The sequence below is a fragment of the Equus caballus genome, chromosome 19 (genome assembly GCF_041296265.1).
Source record: "Equus caballus isolate H_3958 breed thoroughbred chromosome 19, TB-T2T, whole genome shotgun sequence".
Lineage (NCBI taxonomy): Eukaryota > Metazoa > Chordata > Mammalia > Perissodactyla > Equidae > Equus > Equus caballus.
This window is the reverse complement of record NC_091702.1, coordinates 21698094-21724266: the sequence shown is the minus strand read 5'-3', so window position 1 is coordinate 21724266 and position 26173 is coordinate 21698094. Positions and strand designations below refer to the sequence as shown.

The 26173-nt window shown below is 42.4% G+C and overlaps 1 protein-coding gene across 30 annotated transcripts in view; it reads left to right on the top strand.

Moving 5' to 3' along the window:
* The window catches only part of TNIK (TRAF2 and NCK interacting kinase), a 383452-nt gene that overhangs the window by 66711 nt on the left and 290568 nt on the right, over positions 1 to 26173 (top strand). For all 30 annotated transcript variants that reach the window (XM_070242619.1, XM_070242611.1, XM_070242624.1 and 27 more), the window contains exon 2: positions 17457 to 17522. In XM_070242619.1, coding sequence (XP_070098720.1) covers positions 17457 to 17522 — 66 coding nt within the window. The remainder of the gene's footprint in view (positions 1 to 17456; positions 17523 to 26173) is intronic.

Here is a 26173-nt window from a genome sequence, read left to right as displayed (position 1 = left end):
CCTTTAATTAGCATCAGTGTGACCGTCTCTCTCTTGGAGAACTAGAATGATCCTATTTGCCTCATAGAACAACCTCACTAATCCAAAGAATTGGGAGGAACAGGGGGCATTTTTATATTGGTGAAAAGTAAGACTTAATAATGATTCATAAGTGTCTTATTCCCTTTTAACTTTGGACAATCCTGAGAGGTCCTAGGGTGTCTGCTTCAGTAGAGATGTCTGATTGTAGTTAGCTGGCAATGGGATGTGAATGGCACTTGACTGTTTGAACTGTTTTTTAAAAGATGTCTTCCTTTTGTTATCTTTTTACCCATTATTATTTTTCTTAAAAGCTACTCTGTGTGGGCAATAGAAAATTCAACTACTGTCCAGCTCTAGTCTAAGTAATTGCAAATTCTGAATGAATAGAGGTGAAATTAAAAGCATGTACTGTATTTGAAAGTTAGGGACATAAGTGGTATAGGTGAACAAGATACTTTTGAAGGTTTTTATCAAAACATCCCTATTGGTGAAGGACAGTAAATTTGAGCTTCTAGAGATAGGGGTTGACGATGGTGCCTCCACTGGAAAAAAAATTGATACAGACGTATCCGTGTTTAATTTAGTATATTAAAACAAACGTTAACACTTAAGTCCTTCTGGAAAATAGGCTATTCAGGAAGATGCACCATGTTTGAATGTGGCTTCACAGATTCTCTGGGGCCCAGCTGTGTACTCTCGAGGAGTGTGTATCCATATCTTCATGATATACTATAAAGTCTTTCCTTCCTTACCTCTTTTTTCACCAATGAAAACGTAAATGACTTATATGTGTTTACTTGTTGTCACTGTTGGTAAAATGATTAATTTACTTAACCACCATTTATTAAGTATTCTCTGTGGCCTGGGTAGTGTGCAAGTTGCTGAGTATATTAATATGAAGAGAGGCTAGCCCATGCTTTGTGAGGATGGAGCATGTTGAGTGGGGAAGGTGGATGTAAACAAATTATTACACCAATGTAATTTATATACTTGTTTCTTTGTTGCCTGCAACAAATAGCATTTTATTAAAAAATATAGTGGCTTTATATATTCTTTATCCCATGTGTGTCTGCCACTTTGTCATAGCCATCCTTATGAAATGCTTATGAAACCATGGTTTCTGGAAATAATCTAAAGCTTGCTGAATAAAGGTGCTGTTCTATGATGACGTGTTTCCAGACTTCCATTATTCCTGACAGAAGTGATACATATGATTAACATGTGTCCTTTTAAAATAATACCATTAAAAAAGCAATTTTCCCCCTATACTGATCTCTCTCTGTTTAGGCAAATCCAGTTTGTGTTTCCAAGCCCAGCCTGTGCCCACCTTTTCCTCTCAGCCTTCCTTAGCTGTGTCAGTCTGTATTGATTCCACCCATCTGAGCTCTCTTAGCATTTATGTTGTGTTCTGCCTGTTTGGCTGGTTTGAGCAGGGTTTCTAAACTCCATCCCTTCTCCTTTCTGAGCAAGCTTCTTGAGAAGTGGACTAGAGCACTTCCTCTGGCATATGCTCCCTCCTTATTGCTCAGAGTGGCTGCCCCATGGCTCATTCCGTCTTGGGCTCCTGCCCTGGTAGGCCTGCCTGGCAGCCTGGCATCCTCAGGACTCTCTTCACGGTTCTCTTCTAAGCTCTGGAGCTGAGAAGGCCCTAGGTCCACTCTGCATGCCTTTTCTCCTGGGACCCACGCTGTCATGCCTCCCACTCCCGTCCCCAGCATTTTCAAAGCAGGAGAGACCCTCAGCCCCTTTCCTACCATGTCAGCTGCCCAGGAAGGCAGAGCCAGCTGCCCCCTTCCGCTCTTCATTCTTTCCTTTAAAACTCCATCTTCAAATCCTGTAAAATGGGATTGGCTGAACATTGTTCGTAGTGGCCTTCATATGCCATTTTGGCCTCCGTGTGTCCTTCAGGGGTGGCCATCCTTGAGCATGAGTTCAGGACCAGGGAATTTGTGATGGGCATGCTTTATTTTTGTATTAACTGGTAAAAACCGACTTCACCATTGCTTTACATTTGACAAAATTCTTTCAAGCTTTTGTTTCACTTCAGCGTCGGTACAACTCTGAGGGGCAGGCAACTTGCCGGTGTTCTTCTTTCTGCTTTATAGGAAAGGAAACTGAGGGCTGGAGAATTTCAGTGGATTTGCTCAATGTCAGGAAAATTGTAAATGATGAAGTCAAGTTCAGTGATCTGCTCTTCTAAACCATCATGTTTCGTTTCCCTTCGTTTATGTTTCACTTATTTTCCTCTATTATTACTAATTAGCCATGCTCCTTGAGGCCAAACTCATGCTGTTATATCTGAATCCTCTAGAACACCAAACAATTCAATTTTTTACACATTTATTGGGACTTATTAGTAATAGTTTCTTCATTCAGTGAGGGTCTGTGTTGTATCACACTCCTCGCTGGCATTTTCCATAACCTTTCCCTCCGTCTTACTGCACCTCTGCTAGGTAGGTTTTATCAATACTTTTGGAACATTGATATTCATTTCAGTCACCTGGTGATCTTGTTAAAATGCTAATTCTGATTCAGCAGGTCTGGGCGGGGCCCAAGATTCTGTGTTTCTAACATGCTCCCAGGTGCCGTGGACGCTGGTCATGGACTGCTCTTTGAGTAGCGTCCCGTTTTAGGTGAAGAAACTGTGGCTCAGAGAGATAAGTAATATTTCAGTGATTACACAACTGGAAGTAGCAAAGCCTCACTCAAACCCTGATCAGTTGATACCCAAATTGCTGCTCATCCTAGCCGCCACACTGCTGATGTGTGAGGCATTACTGTCAGACAGCTTGTGGGATTCAGACAATAAAGACATAGCCTTTGCTCCCTAGAGAACTGCCTCCCAGGGCAGTAAGACAGACACATTCAAGGACGCCTATGGGATGCCCTTTAATGGGCAGTTTGCTGTAATGCAGTGTAATGGGAGGATCTTAGTTAAGAAATATGATTTGAGTTGGACCTCGAAGGACTGGTAAGACTTTGACTGACAGAGATGGGAGCAAAGGACTTTGTGGAGAGCAGGAACAAGGACACAAAACGTAAGGGTGTACAGGACATCTTCCGGACCTGGTGAGCAGTGGGCTGTAGCTGATGCATGGAGAGGGGTACGCTGTCGCTTTACAGATAAAGGCTGGTGTTGGATGGTGGCATAGAGTAGCCACCATAGGGTTTGGGAGAGGGGTTTGCACATTGTAGGTGCCCAGGAAATAGGCACTGGTCAATTTAATGTGACCCAGTTACTAATAATCCCTTGCCGTGTTGTACTGTTGACATCTCCATGAATTCCGTGGCTTGGTTATAGGTCACTTATTCCATGATGACCTTTACCGTTGTTTGTATAGAGCCTGTCTTAATAAAATCTCTTTGCCTGTGGCAATTGTGGATATATGACTTTTTCTTCCCTTTCCAAATTTTTCCAGGCTTAAGAAAATGCTGTTTTTCCACAGACCCATAATAAACATTCTTCTTAAAAGAGGCATTGTTCCTTCAGTAGCAACTTGTAATGGGAAAAGTGGAATAGAGACAAAATGCAATTCTGGTCTGAATGGAGACTGGTTTTCCTTTGTGTGAATAACCAGCATTCCAGTCAGGTTGCCACGGTGATGCGGAGATTATAACCGTTCATGCCAGCAGTCAGAGAATGTTGCCCAATTAGTTATTCTCAGCTGCTAGGTTACCTTGACAGTGGCTCAAAAAGCAGGTTTGGAGTTCAAAGGCACTCAAATGAACAGTCAGAGGACTTGCACTCGTGCTGGCCTCCATGGGCTGCCGGGACTACAAGCCCCAGCATGCCCTGGTTTAGTCTGTCTAGGGCGGGGTCCGCCATGTAAAAGTGAACTCTACTGCTTTAATACTGTTTTTTGTTTGCTCTCTTTTGTAAGAAAGGGTTCCCAGAATTCCTGTGTCACCAGCCAGCTATTAAGGGTTTTATTGCTTCCAGGACTGCCTTCAGCTCTTGCAGGTTGGAGACAGTGGGGAGAATGTGCATTTTGGCGTTGGACATTGATCTTACGTAGTTTTTCTCTTAGCTTCAGTTTTCTCTTTTGTGAACAGTCTACCTTACAGGATTCATGCAGAGATTAAATAAAATAATTTTCGCAAAAATGCCCTGCACAGTGTCTGGGGCCTAGGAAGTACTCAGTAAAAAGTAGCTCTTCTCAAATATTGTTTCGGAAATCATAAAGCATTAGAGTGTGAGATGATTACTATCCCCACCTTTTGGTTATGTCTGTTCTATCAGTCAGAATAGGCTAGGATATGCTGTGATCACAAACAACCTTAGAGACTTCATACAACTAAAGTTTATTTCGTGACCATGCCACACGTCCAGAGCCGGTCAGGAGAGGACTCTGTTCATCCACTACCCAGGACACGGACTAGAGAAGGCCTCATGTCCACATGTGCTTCCATGGTCATCACAGTACCTCACAGGGTAAGCAGATAATCCGTCTGAAAGTGGCGCATCACTTCCCCTCACACTGCGTTGGCCAAACCAAATGAAGTGCAGCCACACCCAGCTTAAAGAGGGACGGGAAGTGCCATCCTGTAACAAAGAAGCAGGAAGAGAACTGGAATATTTGTTGAACAGCTGAGTGGATTCCACCTCTATTAAAGATCAAAAGGCTGATGGAGACGAGTACTTTAAAGAAACACTCTTAGTTAAACATAAATAAAAATATCTGACCGGTAAACTTCAAAGCAAATCATTTAGAATTCAGGTGCATCAAACCGAAAACCCCAAGTATTAGTGGGTTAAGAAGGATAGAGGTTTATTTCTCTTTTATGATACACAAGTCCAGGCATAAGCAGTCTAATGGTGGTACGGTAGTTCCATGGTCATCAGAGGCTTAGGATCATTTTATTGTTCTGTAACAATCTAGCATGAGGCTTCCATTTGTGTGTTTTTTTTTTTTTAAAGATTGGCACCTGAGCTAACAATTGTTGCCAATCTTCTTCTTTTTTTTCCTGCTTTTTCCTCCCCAAATCCCCCCAATACATAGTTCTATATTCTAGTTGTGGGTCCTTCTACTTGTGGCATGTGGGATACCTCCTCAATGTGGCCTGATGAGCGGTACCATGTCCGCACCCACGATCTGAACTGGCAAAACCCTGGGCTGCTAGAGCGGAGCACACGAACGGCTGCAGAGTTCCAGCCATTACTTCTCATTTCCAGGCAGCTGCAAGGAGGAGGGTAGAGGACAAAAGAGTGCTTCTCTCAGCTAAGGCAGCTCCATTCGAGCAGCCCTTGTCAAGTCCCACACAGTAATTCTGCTTGTTTATCATTGGCCAGGACTTAGTCATGTATTTACTCCTAGTTCAGTGAGGCTAGGGCATGTGGTTTTTGACTTGGGTGCCTTGCCCCCCAGATGAAATTGAAATTTTTGTTACTAAGGAACAACAGGAGAATGGACGTTGGGTGGTGTTGAGCAGTCACTGGCAAGCTTTGGTTAAGTAGGAATGAGAAGGTAAAGATTGTTCTTTACACTATCGTTTTCCATCCTGTGCTCCCCAGAACACCAGTGTTTAGAGAGATACAAAGTTCCCTTAGGAAAGTGTTCAGTCGCCAGGCACGTTTGGGAAATGTGGGAAGCTTTGCCCTCCCTCGGAGGTTAACAGGGACATGAAAGACCCTGGGAGGCCCAGCAGTAAAGAAAGAGCTGAATTGCTAATCTTTTTCATCCAGTGTTCCCAAATTTATTTGACAACAGAAATCCAACACAAAGCTTTGAGGGACGCAGAGAAATTCAGCTTTAGCTTCTTGAATCTGCCAAAAAAACTTTTTAGACCCTTGAACAGATGGTATAAAGGCCCCAATCCAGAAATCATCTGCCTTGTAAAACCAACCAACGAAGCAACTTGTGTATCCTTTGTGCTAGCCTAGACGTAGGGACAAAAGCCTCGAGGAAAAAAATAGATCAGATGCCAGTGAAGGCCTGTTACAAACGGTCTGTATGTGAGTTTGTATTAAGCAGCCATCTGTACCATTAGTGGCAACACCAAGTGATGACTGGGGTGGGCTCGTGCTGCCATCTGCCAGATGACAGGCCCCTGCCCAGGTAGATGCTGATGGGCTCTTGGCTGCTCCCATGTGGCTCTTCGCCATCCCACCCTTCTCTGGAAGGGAGAGGGTGATAGGGGATCCAACCATCCAATATTAACCTCCTCTCCCCATAGAGAGGGCCTGTCGTCAGCTGCATGGTTGCTGGTAGGTGTAGGAGAAATGCTGAGAATGTGTTCAGGCAAATGTTAGTGTTGTTGGTCCGCTGTAAGCAGGTGGTGAGTGAATACCTTTGGGGAGGGGTTAAGGCTCTTCTTTCCAAAATAGAACCTTGGATGGTTTCCTAATCTTTCTTACTTAATTATTTAGGTAATCAGTTCTTGTCTTTAAAGTCCATCTGCTCCAGTGGCTATCTTTTTTCTTCATCTAAGCATCTTTGAAAAGGCAAAATGCCAAAACCTTTGCAAGTCTGGTTCCCATCATTTTGACCTCGTGTTGCTGGAGATGCTGGGAAGTTACCCTGTCCTGACAGGCCCAGAGAGATCCCATGTTTGTATCTCTCTAAACTGTCTGATACGTTTCCCGAAACAGCTGTGTAATCTCTGCCACAACCTGATGATGGAAGGGAGGGGCCAGGGTTGGGGGGCCTGCATGTACAGACTGACCTTTAGAGCAACTTGCAATGTTTGACTTGGACAGACTGTGGGAGAGTTGAGGAAAGTTCTGGAAGGTGGAGATCCCTGTCCTTGTCCAATTGCTGCCTTGTGGCCTAGTATCCAGGAGAGTTTTCTCCATCTGCTTTATGGAGTTTGTGTGCCTTTCCCGGTGGTGGATGTGTTGGAAGTAGCCCCTGAAGGCAGCAGTGGGTTTTCTGTGTTCCACATGTGCACAGGCAGCTCTGTGGGCTCAGCTGGGGAGCTCCGGTCAGGAAGCAGGAGAGGGGCTGGCTGGTGAATCCCCGTGTTGACAAGGGGTTAAAGTACCTGTGTACCCAAATCAGAAAATATGTTCAAGTTCCTGCTATAAGTCCTTCCTGGGTTGTTCTCCTTTTGTGTTCTTAATTATATATGCCTATTTCCCAGTGTAAGTCAGTGGACAATAATCAGTTGTTGTAGAATTCTTCATTTTCGCCTGTAAGGAAATAATTCAGAATGGAGCTAAATATGAGTGTGAATATGCAAAGTCTGCAAACTGAAAAAATATATTTTGAAAAATTCCATTTATCTCCTATGCTCGTGTATACCTGTGAGATCCTGAATTGACTGTCGCGATGATCTCGAGTTGGGGATGTGTGATAAGTCCTGTTACATCGATTCTGAACGTGAATTAAATTCACTTCTCAACTCAAATACCTGGAATTTAGGATTGAATATTAGTGCCTCCCTTCCTCTCCACCTGCGCCTCCCACTGCCCCGGCTCCCTTCCCTTCCAGCCCCACGATTTGAAAGACAGTGAGTGAGTCCTCTGGTTTATCAAAGGGTTTTATTGGACAGAGGGAAAAATTACAAGTCAAGGTCTTGGGGTCTTGACCTAATTCTACCTCTAACCAGATGAGACCCTGACAGATCTCCTAAATACCCTTGTTGGGAAAAACTTGTGATTTTATGAGTATCTAGCACCTGCCTGGGTTTCACCTTGCTCTTCTGTAAAGTGGGGAGAGGGAGTTTGTTGATACGGTCTCAGAAGTCCCTGCTCCAGATGTCAGAGATCTTACTGCACTGTGCCTGTCACTAGTTGAACTGGTGATGTGGGGGACTTGATTCATCCAGCAAATATATTTTTTGAGTGTCTGTAATGTCCCAGTCGCTGATCTAAGTAACAGGGATACTGTGGCGAATGAAGCCGGTAGAAGGCATTCCTTCTCGGAGTTTGCGTCGAGGATGAAGGGTCATTGGCACTTTTGAGTGCTTACAATATGGCAGACATTGCCTTAAATGTGTTATGTATATTAATTTTTTGGTCAAATAATCCTATGAAGTAGGTACTACTATTATCACTATTTGACAGTGGTGGAAACTGGGGCACAGGGAGATTAAATAGCATGCTCAAGGTCACGTAGCTAGTAAATGGTGAAGCTGGGATCAAAATCAGGCTTTTGGGCTGTAGTGTCTATGGCTTTAACATTGCTGTGGTGTACTCACTCACTAGCTATATGTCTCTCACTGTCAATTGATTGGTTAAGTTAAAGTAATCAGTATTCATCCTAGCTGATAACAAAGTAGAAAAAGAAAAGAAATTGTAGCTTTGGATAGAAATCTGACATCCTGCTAGGTCTCCATCTCTGGGATGCTAGGCTCTGATGGGAAGGCCGGGGCACAGAGCACCCAAGGCACATTCGACTTCTGGTTTCCCAGCCACTTGGCTGGTTGCATCTGCCTGGTTTGAGGTCACCAGCCCTTCTCTGGCTCCATTCTTAAACCGCATGGCCTTCTTCATTCCCGTAATAGCAAGTTAATTTCAGCACTGGCCATTTGTTGAGAAGTGAGTAATGATGGATTTGGCTTCCAATAATCTGGATTTGAATCCTGGCTCTACTATTGACCAATGCTGTCACCTTGAACAACTTCTTTTTCTTTTCTGAGGAAGATTCACCCTGAGCTAACATCTGTGCTCTAACATCTTCCTCTGTTTTTGTATGTGGACTGCCACCATAGTGTAGCCGCCGACAAGTGGTGTAGGTCTGTGCCCGGGAACTGAACCTGGGCTGCCAAAGTGGAGTGCACCAAACTTAACCACTAGGCTATGGGGCTGGCCCCTTGGACAGCTTTTAATAACACCAGCAGCAATGGCAGTAATGGCAGGACTGCCCTTCCCAAAGGATGATGCGGGACACGTGGAGCTGGGGGGAGGTGCAGGATGCAGCCTTATGAGGAAGGCAGGTCAAGCGGGATTATCCCGTTTTACAGATGGGGAAACCAGAATATGAGAGGTCAAATAACGCTAGCAAGGAGTAGAATCCCCTCTTGAACCATAACCTTTTTGCACCAGTCCTCTGATAGGTCCGCATAGTTTAATTTGTTCTATACAGATGATCAAGTGGGAAAATTCAGCAGTGTTTTATCTTTGTTGTTTTATGTATTTGTTAGTTGAATTACCTTTTCCAGTAGAGATGCATGGCTTGGCAGTATGTTAATAGAGTTAGGGCTGGGCTGTATTCTCTATCTCCCAAGTATATACTCTCAGAGCACCTTGTATTTTTCCTGCATGCTGCTTGTCATTGTAATTGAATTGTAATTTGTTGACTGTGTATATGTCGTCTGTGCTCATGTCTACACCTTCATCAGGCTGGAAGCGCCGGGAGGCAGGGGCCGGTGAACCTCCTGCTTCTACCTCGGACAGCAGGTGGGTGTGCAGGGTGCAGGTAGCACCCAGGGACTGAGAGGACCCCATTGCGGAAGGCATGACCTTCGGGTCCTAAGACCCTCACTGCGTTAGAAGGAGGGAAGGTCAGTTAAAGGAGCTTTGAGGGGCGCTGCCTGGCTGTTTGTGCAGCACCGGCTGGGATGGGGCCTGTTGCGTCCGCAGTGTTTCCTAGCGCTGTTCTGACTTCGGGAGAACGATGGTGTTGGAAAGCCTGACGGCTCAAGATAAATATGGAGAGTTCTCCTACTGTTCCTGTTTTCTTTGTTCTGTTTTGCTTTTGTAAGCATATGCTTGTCAGTTAGGGTTGAAACTGAACAAAACAGCTGCTAAATATGGTTCTAAAAGGAATAACATTTTGGTCTTTTTCAGGCCCGCAGGTTTAGAGTGAGCACAGTCGTTTGTCAGATGTCAGTAGGGAATCTGGGGTAGGCACTCATGCTGGGAGCCGCAGCAGCCGTCTCTGTTCTCTTGGGGTCCATTTCACCTGCCAAAGAGCTGGTGACCTCAGGTGGAAGATCTGTCACAGAGTGGCTATGTCTTTAAGAGGAGTGTGGCAGAAGGGTGTCTAGAGTCTGTTTAAGCCATTGCTCATGATCCCTCCCAAGCCCAGTCTTAATTTCATTTTCAGAGAAGGGGGAGGGGTTGGGAAGAATATGCATCAGCATTTGTGATGATAAGGAAGCAGTCATCCTGCTCATGTATTGAGGTTTGCCTTTTTCAGTCTTTGGGATGTAGTCTAGAGATGTTATTTAGTGTTCTGATAAATCCAGTATCGTTCAGAGGACCTGGAAAAATTAGAGTACAGCTCAGTGACTGGGAATATTAACCCCTAGATCTTAAACCTCTCCACCCTGCTGCCAAGTCAGGCTCGAGCCTGCCAAGGCTGCCTGAATTTCATCAGCTGATAGAACAGAGAATTTATTCCAACATCCCAGGAGCCCAAAACGTTAATGTGTCTTCCCAAGTGTCTCACTAATTTCTAAAGAGACGTCTCTTTGTCCGTAAATATCTGACCCTGTTTGCTAAGCATGTGGTGATATTGGTTAAAAAACAATAGGCTTTCTTTTATTGGCTTTGTTAGTTGAAAATATATGAAATACAGACTGAATTTTTCTGTGGCATATTCCTTGTATATTAAATGAACTCTTTTTCAAAGAGAAAAAAAGGAAAGGAAGGCGGGTAATATTTATTGAGGTCCTGTTATGTATCAGACCCTGAGCTCATCCAGACCCTTTCACAGCCCTCACAGTAACCCCGTGAGGGAAGTAATACTGTCCCATTTTAAAGATGAAGGAACTGAGCTCATAGCAGTTATGAAACTTGTCCAAGGTTAGAGACCTAGCAAGTGGCAAATCAAGGGCTGGAGATTCTGATTCCAAGAAGCTGATGGAGCAGTGAGTGGCTAAGAGCTCAGGGTTTGGGGTCTGACCAGCTGAACACCCATCTTGGCTCTGCCATGGCTGGTGTGACCTTGACCAAGTGCTTAATTTCTCTGTGCCTCAGTGTCCTCATCTGTAAAACAGAGATAACAATAGCAAGCCACTTGGTACAGTTGTGATAATTAAATGAGCTATTTATAGAAAATGCTTAGAATAGTGCCTGGCATCTAAGTACTCACGAACTGTTAGCTATTAATGTGATTTTTATTATCGTGACTAACCAAATTTGCCTTTATCAGTATTTGCTGAAAAGTTACATTTTCTTTCATGGAACAGCTTGCCTTTTGAAATGTAGTTATATTTCATTCTGAAATAATGTAAACTATTCTACCTTAGAATTAAATTCCTTTTCAGCCTCTCGGCAAAGGTTAAGATCTGAATAAAGGCATGTGTAGCCAACAGGGATTCCTGACTTTGGTAAATGTCAATGATTTGCTCTTTTCTCCTTGGTGTATGTAACCTTCTTCTATGCTGCCCATCCTGCTTTATGAGTAGCTAAGCAAACACAAGAGGGAAAATTAAGCTGATCCTTGTCTCTTAGCTTGCCTGTCTTTGTAACATGATCATTAGGTACAGCATCTTCTGTTGCACTGCACATGGCCGCATCCTGGCAGCCTGTCTCCTCAGTGCACCTGAGGCACGGCTTACACCAACGGGTTTTATGGATTTTCCTTAGCGCTGGGAAAATCAGAGGAGCTTATGCATGTGACACTTTTGTGCAAGTGGGAGTGAGTAAGGGGGATGGAGGGGGCAGTGGCTAGGACAGCTTGTCTAGGTTGAAAAAGAAATGACATAAGTTTGCTAGACCTTTGGGTCCACATGCTGATCCCATTTTTTGTGGCTTCCTCTACACATGTTGTAGAGAATTGGGATGGGGACATCAGGCTTATTGAGTAAATAATTATGTCTAGCAGTTATGTGTTGGACACTGTGCTAAATGCTGGGAAATACTAAGATAAATACGTTACAGTCCCGCTCTCAGGGCATTTGTAATCCCTCAAGGGGGAGAATGAAAGATGGGATAGCAGTATATGGAAGTGGTTATCACAGAGCCGTGCATGACATGCTGCGGGTACAGAGAGGTGGTGACACTAAGTTGAGAAAGGCTTCACAGGGGAGGTGGCAAACTGCACTTTCAAGGATGGACCTTCCTGGTAGAGAACGGTAGAAGGAAGAATCTTGGCATAGACATGAACTGAGGCACAGAGATATGAGCGAGGGTGGTGTCTTAGGGAAATGGCAGGTGGTTTGAGGTGGTGGGTTATGGCACAAAGTAGTGGAACACCAGGCTGGGAATGAAGGCCGGGCCTGAGAATGACAGGACCTTGCCTTTCATTTTGAACCACATTGTGTAGGATTTTGAGGTATGGAGTGTTGTATTAAGAAATACCTATTGTAGAAAGATCTGTGTGAAGGATAGATTGAAAGAAGGAAAGAATTGATTGAAAGTAAATAGTCTCGGCAAAAAATGGTGAGGCTTATTGTATGAATGGAGTGGAGTAGATGGCTATGGTGGACATTCGGAGATAAAATCGTTAGCACTTAGTGAACAAGAGGATGGGACCTTGGGGTCAGCCTACTTTTAAGGTATGTACAGAAGAAATAAAGTCTCTGTGAGATGTTGAGTGGTTTGATGGAAGAGAAAGGAGGGGATATATTTCCACAGGAGTGGTGGTGCTCAGCAGCGTAAATGCCTCAAAGAAGACCGCTGGGACAGGACTGAGGAGAGACCATTACAAATAAGAAATTGAGGTCAGTGGTGACCCTTGGGAGAAATCACTTTAGGGTCTTGCAAGAGCGGAGGCAACAGCTGAAAGCTTACCATGTTCAAGCCATATCACTATTCCATAAGAACATAGCTAACAATTGCATGCATTTGTCTAAGGGATATTCACAAACATCCAGCTCTCCAGGTCCTTGGGTTGGGGGTATGGGAGAGGAAAGCCGAGGGTCAGTGCTAAGTTGAAGTGTCCCTGAACAATACATCTGCCTTCTGCTTTCTAGGGTCTCAAAGAACCCCCTCCTTGCAAATACCATGACTCTAATTGTGCCATGTTGTCTTATTACTATCAGCACACTGTAGAAAGTAGATGCTTATAGACTTCTCTTCCAGTTCCGAGCTGCTACTCATTTGTAGCCATGATGCTTGTATTGGATGCTGTGGTGTGTCACTCAGATCCCCTCTCCACTACTGAAGCACTCGTTGTCCATCTGCTGGGAGTGTAGGCAGCTAGTGATGGTTCTCGCCTGGGAATTTGTCCTCATCTGAAAAGTGTTGCTTCACCCTAGATCACAACCTCTGGCATGGGGACAGGGGATAGCCTGCATACAATGACTAGTCAGTGGAGGTGGGGTTTAAAGGCCTCCCTGCCTCAAGGTGGGATAATTCTGAAGAGTCCGCCCAGCCCCAGAGCTCCTGTGGCATCAGAGGCAGTTTTTCTTCCACTGTATTGCAGATGAACTCTCCATCTGCTCAGTCCCATATTTCTTCCTTCAGTCTCCCTCCCACTCGTATGGATTCTCCCACCCCAATAAATTCCCCCTCTGTAAATCTCGGCGATTCTCAGAGTCCCTTTCCTGGGGAATTGCCCTGATTCGATGATTATTTCCAGTTTGGTTGCCTACCCAAGGCGGGTCACCAAATTCTGTAGTCCCTTTGCTCTTTGCTTCTGAGCCCCTTGGGTGTGTCCAGTGAAAAGAGTGTCTTTCTCAGCAGCTGGAAGGAAAGTCTCAGCATTGAGCACCCCCGCCCCCACTCCAATTGCTCCAATTGGCTGGGCCATATGCGAGTTAATGGACTTTTCAGGAACGGGAAAGAGTCTAGAAGTCAGCGGCCCAGCTCCGCTTGAGACCTACCCATTAAACCCTAGCCTGAGGAGGGGTCTGTGAGGTGAGGTGAGCCCTGGGTGTAGAAGCTGGTCTGAACTTTACACCCTGTTTCTGCTCCTGCCCTCCCCTCCCCCCATCTTCTGCCTCCCAGGCTCCTTAAGGCAGCTAGTAGTCACGGTCCTGCATCTCCTCTCTTTCGTTAATTTTTTCTTTTTAGTCAAGAAAAATGAGTGTTGAAAACACAATTGACATATTTCAAGCAAATGTAGAACCTCTCTCGAAATTTGTTGCAGAAACACCACTGAGCAAACAAACTACTGGGAGGCACGGCTTAGACACAAACAGCAGCTGCCACCGTTTGTGGGTGCTTTTTTCCCTCTTTTCCTCATTTCTTTCTAATTCCGTTTGTAATAAAACCTGCTGTCTAAGGGCCTCTCTAAGTTTAGCAAACCCGATTTTTCTTTCCCATCCTGAGGCCTCCCAGGTGGCCATGACAGTGTCTTTTAGCTGTGGCATCTCGGTCGACAGAGCTCTAGGCCCTTACTGTGTTCTGCCGTCCCCTGGTTCCATCTGGAACGTTGTCCACACCACCTTGACCGGGTGGGGCGTGGCTGGAACTTCTGGACTTCTAGATCTGTCGGGACATGAGTCTGGAGTGTGATTTCCTGCCCTTTTGGCCTTGTAACAATGAATGATGCTAATTTCAATCTGTCTCAGTGACTAAGCGCTTCAACTGTTCGTTTTTTGTTTTTGTTTTGTTTTTTATTTGTTTTCTCGGTGGAATCTTTGAAGGCTAATAGCAAAGGGCTTTTCTTGGGCCTATTTGCTAAAGACTGTAAGTTTAAAGAACTCTAACTTGTTACATCAAACTCATCTGTCTTCTTCCCATCAACAGTAGCCCTGAAGCAGCTGCTAGCAGTGAAATGCTGCTAGTGGTGTGGAATTCCTCAGCTTAAAAATGACTCCTATTAGCTATTAATAGATTGCTGACTGTGTGCGGGGCGGGGTGCTGGGCCCTCACTTACTCTGCTCCAGAGCTCTGCTGGGTAGATGTCATCCCCGTGTCATCTGCTCAGGGACTAAGTTGCTCTCCAGGGTCTCATGGGGTCACACAGCCAGTCAAGACAAAGCTAGTGTTCAGCCCAGGTCTGTCTGAAGCCAAAGCTCAGGCCTTCCCCCTCCAGCCTCTCAGCCACCGTAATAATCTATGGCAGTGCTCACAGGAAAGTGTCGACTGGAGATGGCAAATGCTTTTTAGACCAGAGATTTCAGTCTTTTTAATTTGTCCCTCAAAGTCTTTTTTTTTTTAAAAGTGAGTCAGTGCCTAACATTTAAAAATTAGGAGATCTCACGTTAAATAAAATGTTCAGTTTTTCTTTTTCTTTTTTTGAGCAAGATTAGCCCTGAGCTAACGTCTGCCGCCAATCCTCCTCTTTTTGCTGAGGAAGATTGGCCCTGAGCTAACACCTGTGCCCATCTTCTTCTACTTTTTTTTTTTTAAAGATTTTATTTTTTTTTCCTTTTTCTCCCCAAAGCCCCCCGGTACATAATTGTATATTCTTCGTTGTGGGTCCTTCTAGTTGTGGCAAGTGGGATGCTGCCTCAGCGTGGTTTGATGAGCAGTGCCATGTCCGCGCCCAGGATTTGAACCAACGAAACACTGGTCCGCCTGCAGCGGAGCACGCGAACTTAACCACTCGGCCACGGGGCCAGCCCCATCTTCTTCTACTTTTTATATGTGGGACGCCTGCCACAGCATGGCTTGCTAAGTGGTGCTAGGTCCACGCTCAGGATTCGAAGGGGTGAACCTCAAGCCACTGTAGTGGAGCTTACAAACTTAACCGCTATACCACCAGTCTGGCCTCTATTTTTTTTTAAAGTAATTTTATTGGGATTATAATGGCTTATAACATCGTGTAATTTCGGGTGTACATTATTATCACTTCCTGAATACCCTTCATTGTGCTCACCCCCAGTAGTCTAATTTTTATCCATCACCATATATATGTGTCCCTCTGTCCCTTTTGCTCATCCCCAACACCCTTCCCCTCTGGTAACCACTAATCTGTTCTCTTTATCCATGTATTTGTTATCTTCCACATATGACTGAAATCATGCAGTATTTATCTTTCTCTGTCTGGCTTATTTCACTAACATTATACCCTCAAGGTCCATCCATGTTGTTACAAATGGGACAATGTTGTCTTTTTTATGGCCGAGTAGTATTCCGTTGTGTGTGTGTATATATATATATATATATATATACACACACACCACATCTTCTTTATCCATTCATCTGTAGAAGGGTGCTTGGGTTGCTTCCACATCTTGCCCATTGTAAATAATGCTGCAGTGAACATAGGGGTGCATAAATCTCTTTGGATCATTGATTTCAAGCTCTTTGGATAGATACCCAGTAGTGGGATAGTTGGATTGTATGGTAGTTCTATTTTTAATTTTTGAGAAATCTCCATACTGTTTTGCATAGGGGCTGTACTAGTTTGTGTTCACACCAGCAGTGCATGAGCATTCCCTTTTCTCCACATCCTCTCCAACATTTGTTGTTTTCTGTCTTGGTGGTTGTAGCCATTCTGACCAGGTTAAGGTGGTATCTCATTGTAGTTTTGATTTGTATTTCCCTAATAATTAGTGATGTTGAGCATCGTTTGATGTATCTGTTGGTCATCTATATGTCTTCCGTGGAAAAATGTCTGTTCATGTCCTCTGCCCATTTTTTTGATCTGGTTGTTTGTTTCAAAATGTTCAGTTTTTCTTTAAAAAAAATCTTTAGACCTGGCAATAGTATGCTTCTAGGTTGACATGACAACAACTGGTTCAGTCTGGTCACAGCCCTGCCCCCTCCCCTTAGAGGAGACAGGACTTCTTCAGTTTGCCCCAGGCCCCAGCTGGCCCACACTTGACTCATTTACTTTACTTACCTGGCCTCTGTGGACATCTAAGTTTGTGATTCTTGATTTAGGCCTTTAAAGAAACAATTTCTGTCCAGTTAGGAATCAATAGAGGTCAAATTCCATTTCTACCTTGAGTTGAATTTTATAGGCTTTGATTTTTCTTTTCAACTTTTTGGAATGGTAATTCGGTCATAATAGCAGTAATTATTGGGCATTTATTGGGCATTCTAACATTTAGCTGACTCTGAGGGTTAGCAGACACCGGTTTGTTGTTAAGAACTTGCGTAATACTCCAATTTGGTTCGTATTCTAACCTGCGGGTACCCTGCGGGTTCTGTGGGAATGAGAGAGGCAGCGTTGTACAGAGGGGAGACGAATCTAAAGAAAAGCAATCTGAGAGATGTAGTTCTGTCAGATTCTGTTTTCTCTGGGGAACTGTTGACTCCCTTGGGTGAGATGGGCCCCCCGGTATAGGAACACCCCTTTCTTAACTGCCAGGGTTCAACACAGTGAGCCGCTCAGAAATTTCAAAGAGAAAGATCTTAACAGTCAGAACCCTCTCAGGATGATGAATCATTCCTTTTATCTTGATGGACCTGTGTGTTTCCATTTGACAGTGGGAAATATATTAATTCTTTTTTATTGTTTCCATGGAAGTCGTGTCTCCTTTTGTCTGATTTAAACACATCTTATAGAAATGTGAAATAGAAGCAGAATGGATTTTGACTAATTTCATAGCTGCAGCTGAATTGCATTTTAATAGTATTTAATATTAACATATGAGAACCCCCAAAGCTAAAGTTATTTATTTGCTTATTTTAAATATTTGCTTCTGATTGAGACAATGCCTAGAATATTGTTTTGAATTTTTATTGTTTGTTTATGTTCTTTCAGGACCCTGCAGGGATCTTTGAATTGGTGGAACTTGTTGGAAATGGAACATATGGACAAGTTTATAAGGTGAGTTCATTGGGTTTGAACATGGCGTATGTGTGGTCTCGGTTCATGAATGCTGAGTAGCAGAGCTGTTTATTCTTGCTCGTATATGCTTCATAATAGATTTAAAATGGAATAATATATTTGTTAATTAATTCTCCATCTTTTCAAACATATCTGTGGTCCCATTGGTTAAACTGGATTCTGGGATTTGGGCATTTCCCTTCATTGTGTATTACAATGTTTATGTTGGACACGTGAATTCTGATGTTGCATATTTGAAGCTCTTTAAGAGCTTAGTTTCTGTTACTTTAATCACTGCCAGAACTGTTTTCAAAGGAGCAAAGGATGCCATTTACTTCAGAAATTTAAGCTGTTAATGTATGGCAGCTGGAAAAGTAGATTTGTTATTGGCCTAGGGCAGGAGTTAAATGAGTTGAGTGATCGGTGTTGGGAGAACACTGGCTACCTCAGAAAGCAGAGGCCGAATGGCAGCAGTGACTTTACAAGACAGGAAATAATTAAAAGTTAAACTTGAGCTTAGATGGAACTGAGGAATAAGAAGTCCTTTTTGCCCTTTGACTAATTTTTGCTTACAAATTCACTCAAGAAATGCTTTTAAAAGATATTTTCCCCAGTAAATGATCTGAAAAAATGGTCGTTTGAAAATGTGGGTTGATTTCCCTTCTGATTATCAAAAGGAAATGGAAATGAACTGTTTTTGGACTAAAACTCAGGGTTTTAGTGAATGAGCTATTGAAATAAATGCCTTCAAAACAAACCAACTGTTTCCTCATGATTATTTCTAGGGAAATATCCATCATTTTCCTGAGTGGTAGTGATATGGGGTGGCATTTCCATTACAAATTATCTCTCTTGTTCTATTTTTAAAAATTCCATCTTTGAGCCCTAAACTTCTCCTAGTTGATTAAAATTGCTGTAGAAGTCATCCAAATTATAGTATTTCTAATTCTCCAGAATGTTGAAAGTATATATATGGTGTTCTTGAGAATCTGGTTTTTAAAGCACAATTGTAAATGGATACATATTTAAACTGTTATATATTGGGAGGTACCTTTGGTGTCCACGCTAGGGGAATATTTCTCCCTTGCAAGAAATGATTATTCCTAAAATGTCAACCCCCTATTATTAGACAGAATGTAGTCTACCTGAGCTCTTCACTTGACATTGATCTTGTCTGACGCAAGAAGGAAATGTGTCTCAGCAAATGCTTTTAAATACTTTCAATGAAGATAATTAGGTTGGAAGATTGTGTTATTGCATTTTGAGAAATTGGATTGAACTTGTGAAATGCTGTGAACCTAATGAATTAAGCTCTGATTTAGGTAGAAAATTACTTCTGATTTGCTGTCAATATGGAGACAGAACTCTGTAGCATTCTGTTGGCTTTATGGCGCCGTTTCTTAGACCTGCTCCATTGTACTATGCTTCCCACCTGTGGAGTACACATTTGGGAGACGCTTCATAACTGTGTCCAATAAGCCAAGAGGTGGACTGTGCACTCTTGCCAGAGAAGATAACAAAGTGATTCAATTAAGGACGAGGATGTTTGGAAAATCCAGAATTATCCCTAATTTCCTGTCACCTTAAAAAAAAGAGAAAGAAACAAATGGCAAGTGGTCTCAGATCTTTTTAGAGAGAAAAGATATTTACTCACTGTGTTGTTAACATTATTCTTCTAAAGGGTGCCATTTTCTTAGTGGTTGATACAAAACTTTGGCCTCTCTCAAGCTGAAGGGAGACTGCAAAGAATGGTCATGGCGAACGCTTTGGACTTTGGGACAAGAGGCTTGGTGTCTTTTATGAGCCCTATGTATTGTTTTGTGGCATTGTATGTTTCCTGTGCATTAGTCAAATGAGAATATAGTTAGAAATATTTTGGGGAGTTGTAATGCTTTATCTAAAGAATTGAAATTCCATACACAGTTAAGGGTTTGGTTTCTAGACAAGCAGATGATATTAGGTGACATGCCTCATGAACAGGGACACCTGGGTTCCCTGAGCCACTAATCCAGTCTTGTTTTTACTGAGTTTTGAAGGATTAAAGTTTAATAAAATAGCAAAATCTTAACTCAAACATAACTTTATATACTTTATATATGTTACTATGTATAACTATATATGCTTTATGTGCTTTAACAAATATTCTTTATAGCCCTTGAAAGAGATTTCTATACAAAAAAATTCTATGATAAATACTTTCTTTACATTAAGTATTAAACCTTTGATTTAAATTTTTTGTAAATCTAGCTTTTGGTGTTCCTGAATTGCATAAAATGAGGCATACCTTTATGAACAACTATATGGACATAGCCTTTATTTTATGGAAAGATTCATCGTAACTTTCTTTTTATAAGTTGTCCTAAAAGAATCATAATATAATTTTATTTACAAGTAGTTTTTAAGAAACATACTTAATAGAATAAACAAAAAGTATATGTAGACATTAAGAGAATATTTCCTGAAGTATGTCAGTATATAGCCACGTACATCTGGATGTGTAAATATAAATATTTTTTATAAAGGTCACTTAATAATGTTTAGCTTTTCAAATTTGCTTCCAGTCTTGCTCCCAAGCTTGGGAGCTCCCAAGTTTAGCTGTGTCTGTCCTTGGAAGCCTAGATTTGCTTATCTTTAGCATTTTGGTCCCAGGTGGTCAAGTGGTAATTCACTGTCTGTTTTTTACTTTATTTACTGGACAGAATACATAAATAATAAAGAGCACTTTTAATGAGGAAACCATCTTCCTGGGCCCATGGCTCCCATTAAAAACTAAACCAACAAAAGGCCACATACCTGTCTGCTAGAGGTTTTGGCTGTTTATTAGCATGCCACCTATTGGGAACCTAATGGAATCCAGACAATGTTTTTGTTAAAATAGAATAATTATTTTAATAAGTTGAAATAATTGTTTAACCCTTATGGCTTAAACACCACTAAATCTTAGCCACAGATTTCAAGTGAATGGTAGTCTATCCTGTTTCTTGATTTGTCCTTTTGAAATATATATTGGTTATTTCAGGGATGGAGACATACCTTATCCCAGCGTGACAATGTGAATTGGGAATATGGTAGATTCCTCAGTATCTCTCAGGTTTTTCTTGGAACCTCAGTAAGGTTGTAAAATGTGAAGTAAAGAGGCCATCTTGGTGTCGTAGACCTTGTGAGAGAGAGCACTGTGAGGGAGGGAAGTGTGTGTGTGTGTGTCTGTGTTTTCAAAGGGGTGCAAGGGTCCTCAGAGGTCATCTAGTCCAGTCATTCCTCTGCCCCCTGTCTGTTCAGCCCATCCTTGATCACCTCCAGTCACGGATCTTATTATCTCCTAGTCAGTTCATTTTTCTACAGCTCTCTTTAAATATTTGTCATCATGTTGAGCTGAGATTCTGCATTCCTAAAACGTTTACCATTTTAAGTCCATTCCATGCCCTTAGAGCTGTCTTAAAAAAGAAATTAAATCTTCTTCCACAAGAACATAGCCCTTCAGATATTTGAAGAAGACTTCTCCCCGCAAACACATACCCGTGTCTTCTGTTCTCCAGTTAATATAGCATAGCCTTAGTTGCTTAATTAATTCTTCATATGACGAAGACCTGAGGGCCTTCATTGCCTGGCTTCTGACTTGAAACTATTCTAATATATTACTAAAAATAATATTTTATATTTTAAAATAGTTTTCTATTTCATAAAACATTTTATGTCTGTTATCTGATTTCTGATTTAATTTCTGCAATAATTTTGTGAGAACCTTGTTCTCACCTCAGGGTCTTTATAGTAACAGTTCCTCTGTCTAGAACACATTCCCCCAACCTTCTCATGACTGGCTCCTTCTCCTTCAGGTCTCAGCTCACATGTAATCTCCTCAAGGAAACCGCTTTTCATCCTTGTGTCTAATATAGCTGGCCACCGCCTCCGCCTCCCTCTCCATAGACTTTCTCTTTCATGTCAACCTGTTGTATGGTCTTCATGGCATTGCCACTGTCTGAAATTATCTTACTTCTTTGTTTATGTATATTAAACAATTTAAATGAATAGCAAAGGAGAAATAAGGGTTGAGACCTCCTCTGTCTTGTCATCACTATGTCCGCAGTCTGGCACATAGAAGATGTTGACCGTTGCGGGCAGAATTGAGCTCTGTTTTCCTTGATGATTCTTTTTCATTTGTTCCCAGTTTTTTCAGCATTTCCCAGAAGTGCATATTTGTACGAAAGTAATCAACAAAACGCTCTACCTGTCTTTTATTAAAGGTGGGAGGCTGATGTGGAATGTATGCTAATTGAATTGTTGATAGTGTGTGGAAGCAAGACCCATGCTGGAAATTTAAAAAACAAGGCAAATCAGTTTCCTGGGGTTGAGACTCCTGGCAGAGGTTCTCAAACTTTAGGGGGAATAATGAATATTTGGGAAATTATTAAAAATGTAGATTTCCAGGCCCTACGTCTGAAATTTTGTTTCAGTAGGTCTGGGGTGGAGTCCAGGGATCTGCTCTTCACAGAAGTATATGGGTTCATTCTGCTGTCCAGGGCCCTGGGGCCACACCTCCAGAAACTCAGCAGACGTCATTGTAGATTACCCTGTTGTAGGGCCGCTTGAGTGAATGCTAATGCTAATGTTTTTTGTGGTCATTTGCGGTAGGATTTCTAGCTGACTCACACTTGCGTAAACTGAGAAAAGTGAAAAACATAAAGATCTTGACCTGAGATCTGATGTCAACCAGTGTGACGTCCTCATTCAGAGATTTGACTTTCGGTGTTTCTGTTTGAGGTGCTTGTGATTACAGTTTAAGGTTGTTCCTGAATAAGTCATCTTAAGACCTGAGAGTTGATGTGGTCAAAAATGACCGTTTTTTTTTTTTTTTAAAGATTTTATTTTCCTTTGTCTCCCCAAAGCTCCCCGGTACTTAGTTCATATTCTAGTTGTGGGTCTTTCTAGTTGTGGCATGTGGGATGCCGCCTCAGCATGGTCTGATGAGTGGTGCCATGTCCGCGCCCAGGATCCAAACTGGAGAAACCCTGGGCTGCCAAAATGGAGTGCGTGAACTTAACCACTTGGCCACGGGGCCAGCCCCAAAAATGACTTTCTATGTGAAGAATATGAACCTGTTGCATGAGATTTCCTCAGATCTGTGTATTGTGATCTCTTAATTAACCTTCTGTTAAAATAAGATAAAGCATTTTAATGGGAGGCTTATTAATAGTCTTGATATGAAGGTGATTCTATGACATACTCAGCATGCAATGTAGCTTTTCGTAGTCTGTTCTAATGAAGCATGAATTGTACCATTCACGTCTTGTTTGGTAAGGAGTGAATATGGGAGAATGTTGTGTTTCTTAGATAATGGTGGCATTTGTTTCTTTAATCGAGAATTTCCAATATAAAGAATACATTCTTTCACATTTGTTGAGTGCCAATGAAAAAAGCCCTGTGCATTGTGTGGGAAGAATGCAGAGTCTACTGAGGTGGTTCCGACTCTACAGAAGTGTGCAATCAGATTGTCTAATTAAGATTCTGAGTGCTTGCTATGTGCTAAAGGTTATCATATATGTATTGTCTGGTTATTCCTCATGATTTTCAGGGGCGGAAATTAAAGCACATTTATTAAACCACATTATCACTCCAAGGCAGGGTTTCTTAACTGAAGCACTATTGACGTTTTGGGTCAGATAACTCTGTGTTGGGAGGAGCTCTTCTGTGCATTGTAGGGTGTTCAGCAGCATCCCTGGCCTCTACCCACGAGATGCCAGTAGCACTCCCCAAATCACGAAAATCAAAAATGTCTCCAGACATTGCCAAATGTCTCCTGGGGGGCAAAATTGTTCCTAGTTGAGAAGCACTTCTCTAAGGATAAGACAAAATAGTAAAACTCTTAAAATTGAGACACAAACAGAGACAGTGGGAGTGTACAATCTGGTGCTATTAATGCTGTCCAGGCAGAGTGGGGACCTGAATGGACTGTAGGAGGGGGATTTGGAAAAACCCCAGAGGCCTTGGATTTGCACATCTTGGAGGGTAATTTAGCATTTTGATGAGTGGAAAGGAGTGCAGCAAAAGGACTCAGGGCAGGACTGAGCTGGATTCCCAGTCTAGTTCTGTCTCGTTCTAGTTGTGTGAAGATAGCCAACTCTCCGAGTCTGAATTCCTTCATCAATTATTAATAGTACAGCATAGGGTTGTTATGAAAACTCAAGAGTAATGTATGTGGAAGCCCTGAGCCCAGTGCCTGACACACAGTGGACACTCAGTAACCTTTTCTTCTTCCAAAACATGTGTGCCAATGGGAGCCTAGCTTACCAGTTCTTTCCATGGTCTTGTTTTTGTAGAAGATTTTGTGGTATGAAAGAAACATTCATGGAAGGTGAATTCAGAAACACACTTATCTTTGTGCTTTGCCATCTACCTTTGATTTCTTACTGTTTATGAATGCTCAGAATTGCATTATTTACATTAAATCCAATTCTCAATACTTATTTGGCATTTGGTGATCTAATTGCCATTTAGATAACTATAGTTGTCTTTCATGTTAAAAGAAAGCCAATTTCTCAATAATTTATAAAGAGAAGGTAGATTATTAGAAGAAGTAACAAGAACTGGTTGTAGCACTCTGGAATTTGAGTGGGATGAGAGTGGCTAAAATAATTATAGGGGCCGGCCCGGTGACGTAGTGGTTAAGTTCACGCACTCCACTTTGGCAGCCTGGGGTTCGCCAGTTCAGATTCTAGGTGTGGACCTACACGCTGCTTATCAATCCATGCTGTGGTGGCATCCCACATATAAAATAGAGGAAGATGAGCATGGATGTTCGCTCAGGGCCAATCTTCCTCAGCAAAAAGAGGAGGATTGGGGGCAGACGTTAGCTCAGGGCTAATCTTCCTCAAAAAAGACCTCAATTATGTATTTTTCAAATTTGGGTGGAGAATCAACAGTATTTCCTCTTAAGGTAGTACAGGATATGAGTTGAGAGGCTTTATTGTGAGGTTTGTAAGGAATGGAGGGTAGTGAGGGCCTCACTTAGGAGTTGAGGACCTGTCTTAATGATTGCGGTTCTGCCTCTGACTTGCTGTTGCTTTGAGCTTGGTGTGTAAGCACTTAGAGCTTCAGTTTTTCTGATCTGTAAAATGAAAATAAAAATGTCTTTCCTGTTATACCCCACCAGTTTGCTGTGGGGTTGAAACGAATAAGAACTATGAAAATATTTTTAAAAATTTGAACTGTATGTACACTTAAGGTTTGACTATCACTCTTGTCATTTATTACAAGGTAGGCGGCAGAGTCCCGTATACCAGGGTCTAGGGAAGTTTATTCCTGTGTAGTTCTTTCTCTTCCTCATCCTTATGCTCATTATGCTGTGTGTTACCAAGTAAATGCTGTTCCCCTCTGTGTAGTGTGACTCCAGCTACAGATTCATTCTTATGCCCCTTCTGTTTCCTGTTTTGCAATCTTCAGGCAAACAAGGGTGACTGGAGTGAGCGGAGGTCTCTCTGGCTTTGCCTTTGCCTCATTGACATTTGTTAGCTAGTTAGTCACATTTCCCAAAGTGTGTTCAGTGGAACCCCAAAATTAGCTCTGTGAAAAAAGAGTAAAGTGACTAAAGACATTTCATAGCACTACTAACCATCCCTTCCTCTTGAACATAAGCATTTGTATTACTTTGTTTTACCCAGTATTTCCCCAGTTTATTTGACTGTGGACTCTCCCCTTTCCTCCCGCTCCCCCATTCATGCCTCTTGGAATTCTTCCACGGAACACGGACAGTCAGGATGGCTCCTGTCCCTGTATGATGGCTGAGTGCCCATTTCTGCATTGCTGCAACCTCCGTGTTGTCCTATCCCTTTGAATCAGAGGGCATTTTATGTAAAACACGGCTGCAGGGCTGTCTTTCCTGTCTCCTTATAAACCAGGCTCTTGGGCCAGGCCTGATATATTGATTGCCTTTAAGAAGCTTTTTTTTTTTTTTTTTGCTGTTTATAGTAATAGATTTTATCTATTAAAATCAATTAATGATATGAGTTGAGGATACTAGTTGGTTTCATTCCATTAAAAAATTTTTTTGTACCTGCCAAAATACCCAAGCGCTATTTTTGTAGGAGTGCAGAAACTGTGATTAACATCCAATAGACATTGACAAAATGTCTCTAAGATGCTATAGCACATGCAAAGCTTTGTTCTTAGTCATAGGTTCATTTGACTGTAGCTAAGACTTTAGGATTATCTAGTTCTTATTATTTAGTCTCAGAGTATCCTTTAATTGCAGTTGACCAGAATTATGGGTAACAATTTTACTCCTGCTCCTTAATAAACAGAAGAATCATTTGCCCTTGAAATATGTTGGCTTGATGAGCTTTTCATCCTCAGAGATCCCTGTGATGTTTGCAGCTAATTTGGCTCGAGACTACGCCGCCTCATGCTATGATCTGTCAGGTGTAATGAATTAGATGGTCGTCCTGTGAGCACAGAGGAAGACCTTTGTGAGTGCCTGTGTGCCGTATGCCATATGGAAGGGTCGCTTTCTCAGCTAGGTGGTGGAACCTCCAGAGTTGCTACCAAAACTTGCTGCAGGGTACTTGTAGGAATTCTTGTTGCTACCAGTGGTTCTCAGCCCTCACTGTTTATGGATATCATCTGGATAGCTTTGAAAGGCTATAGCTATCTGGACCCTT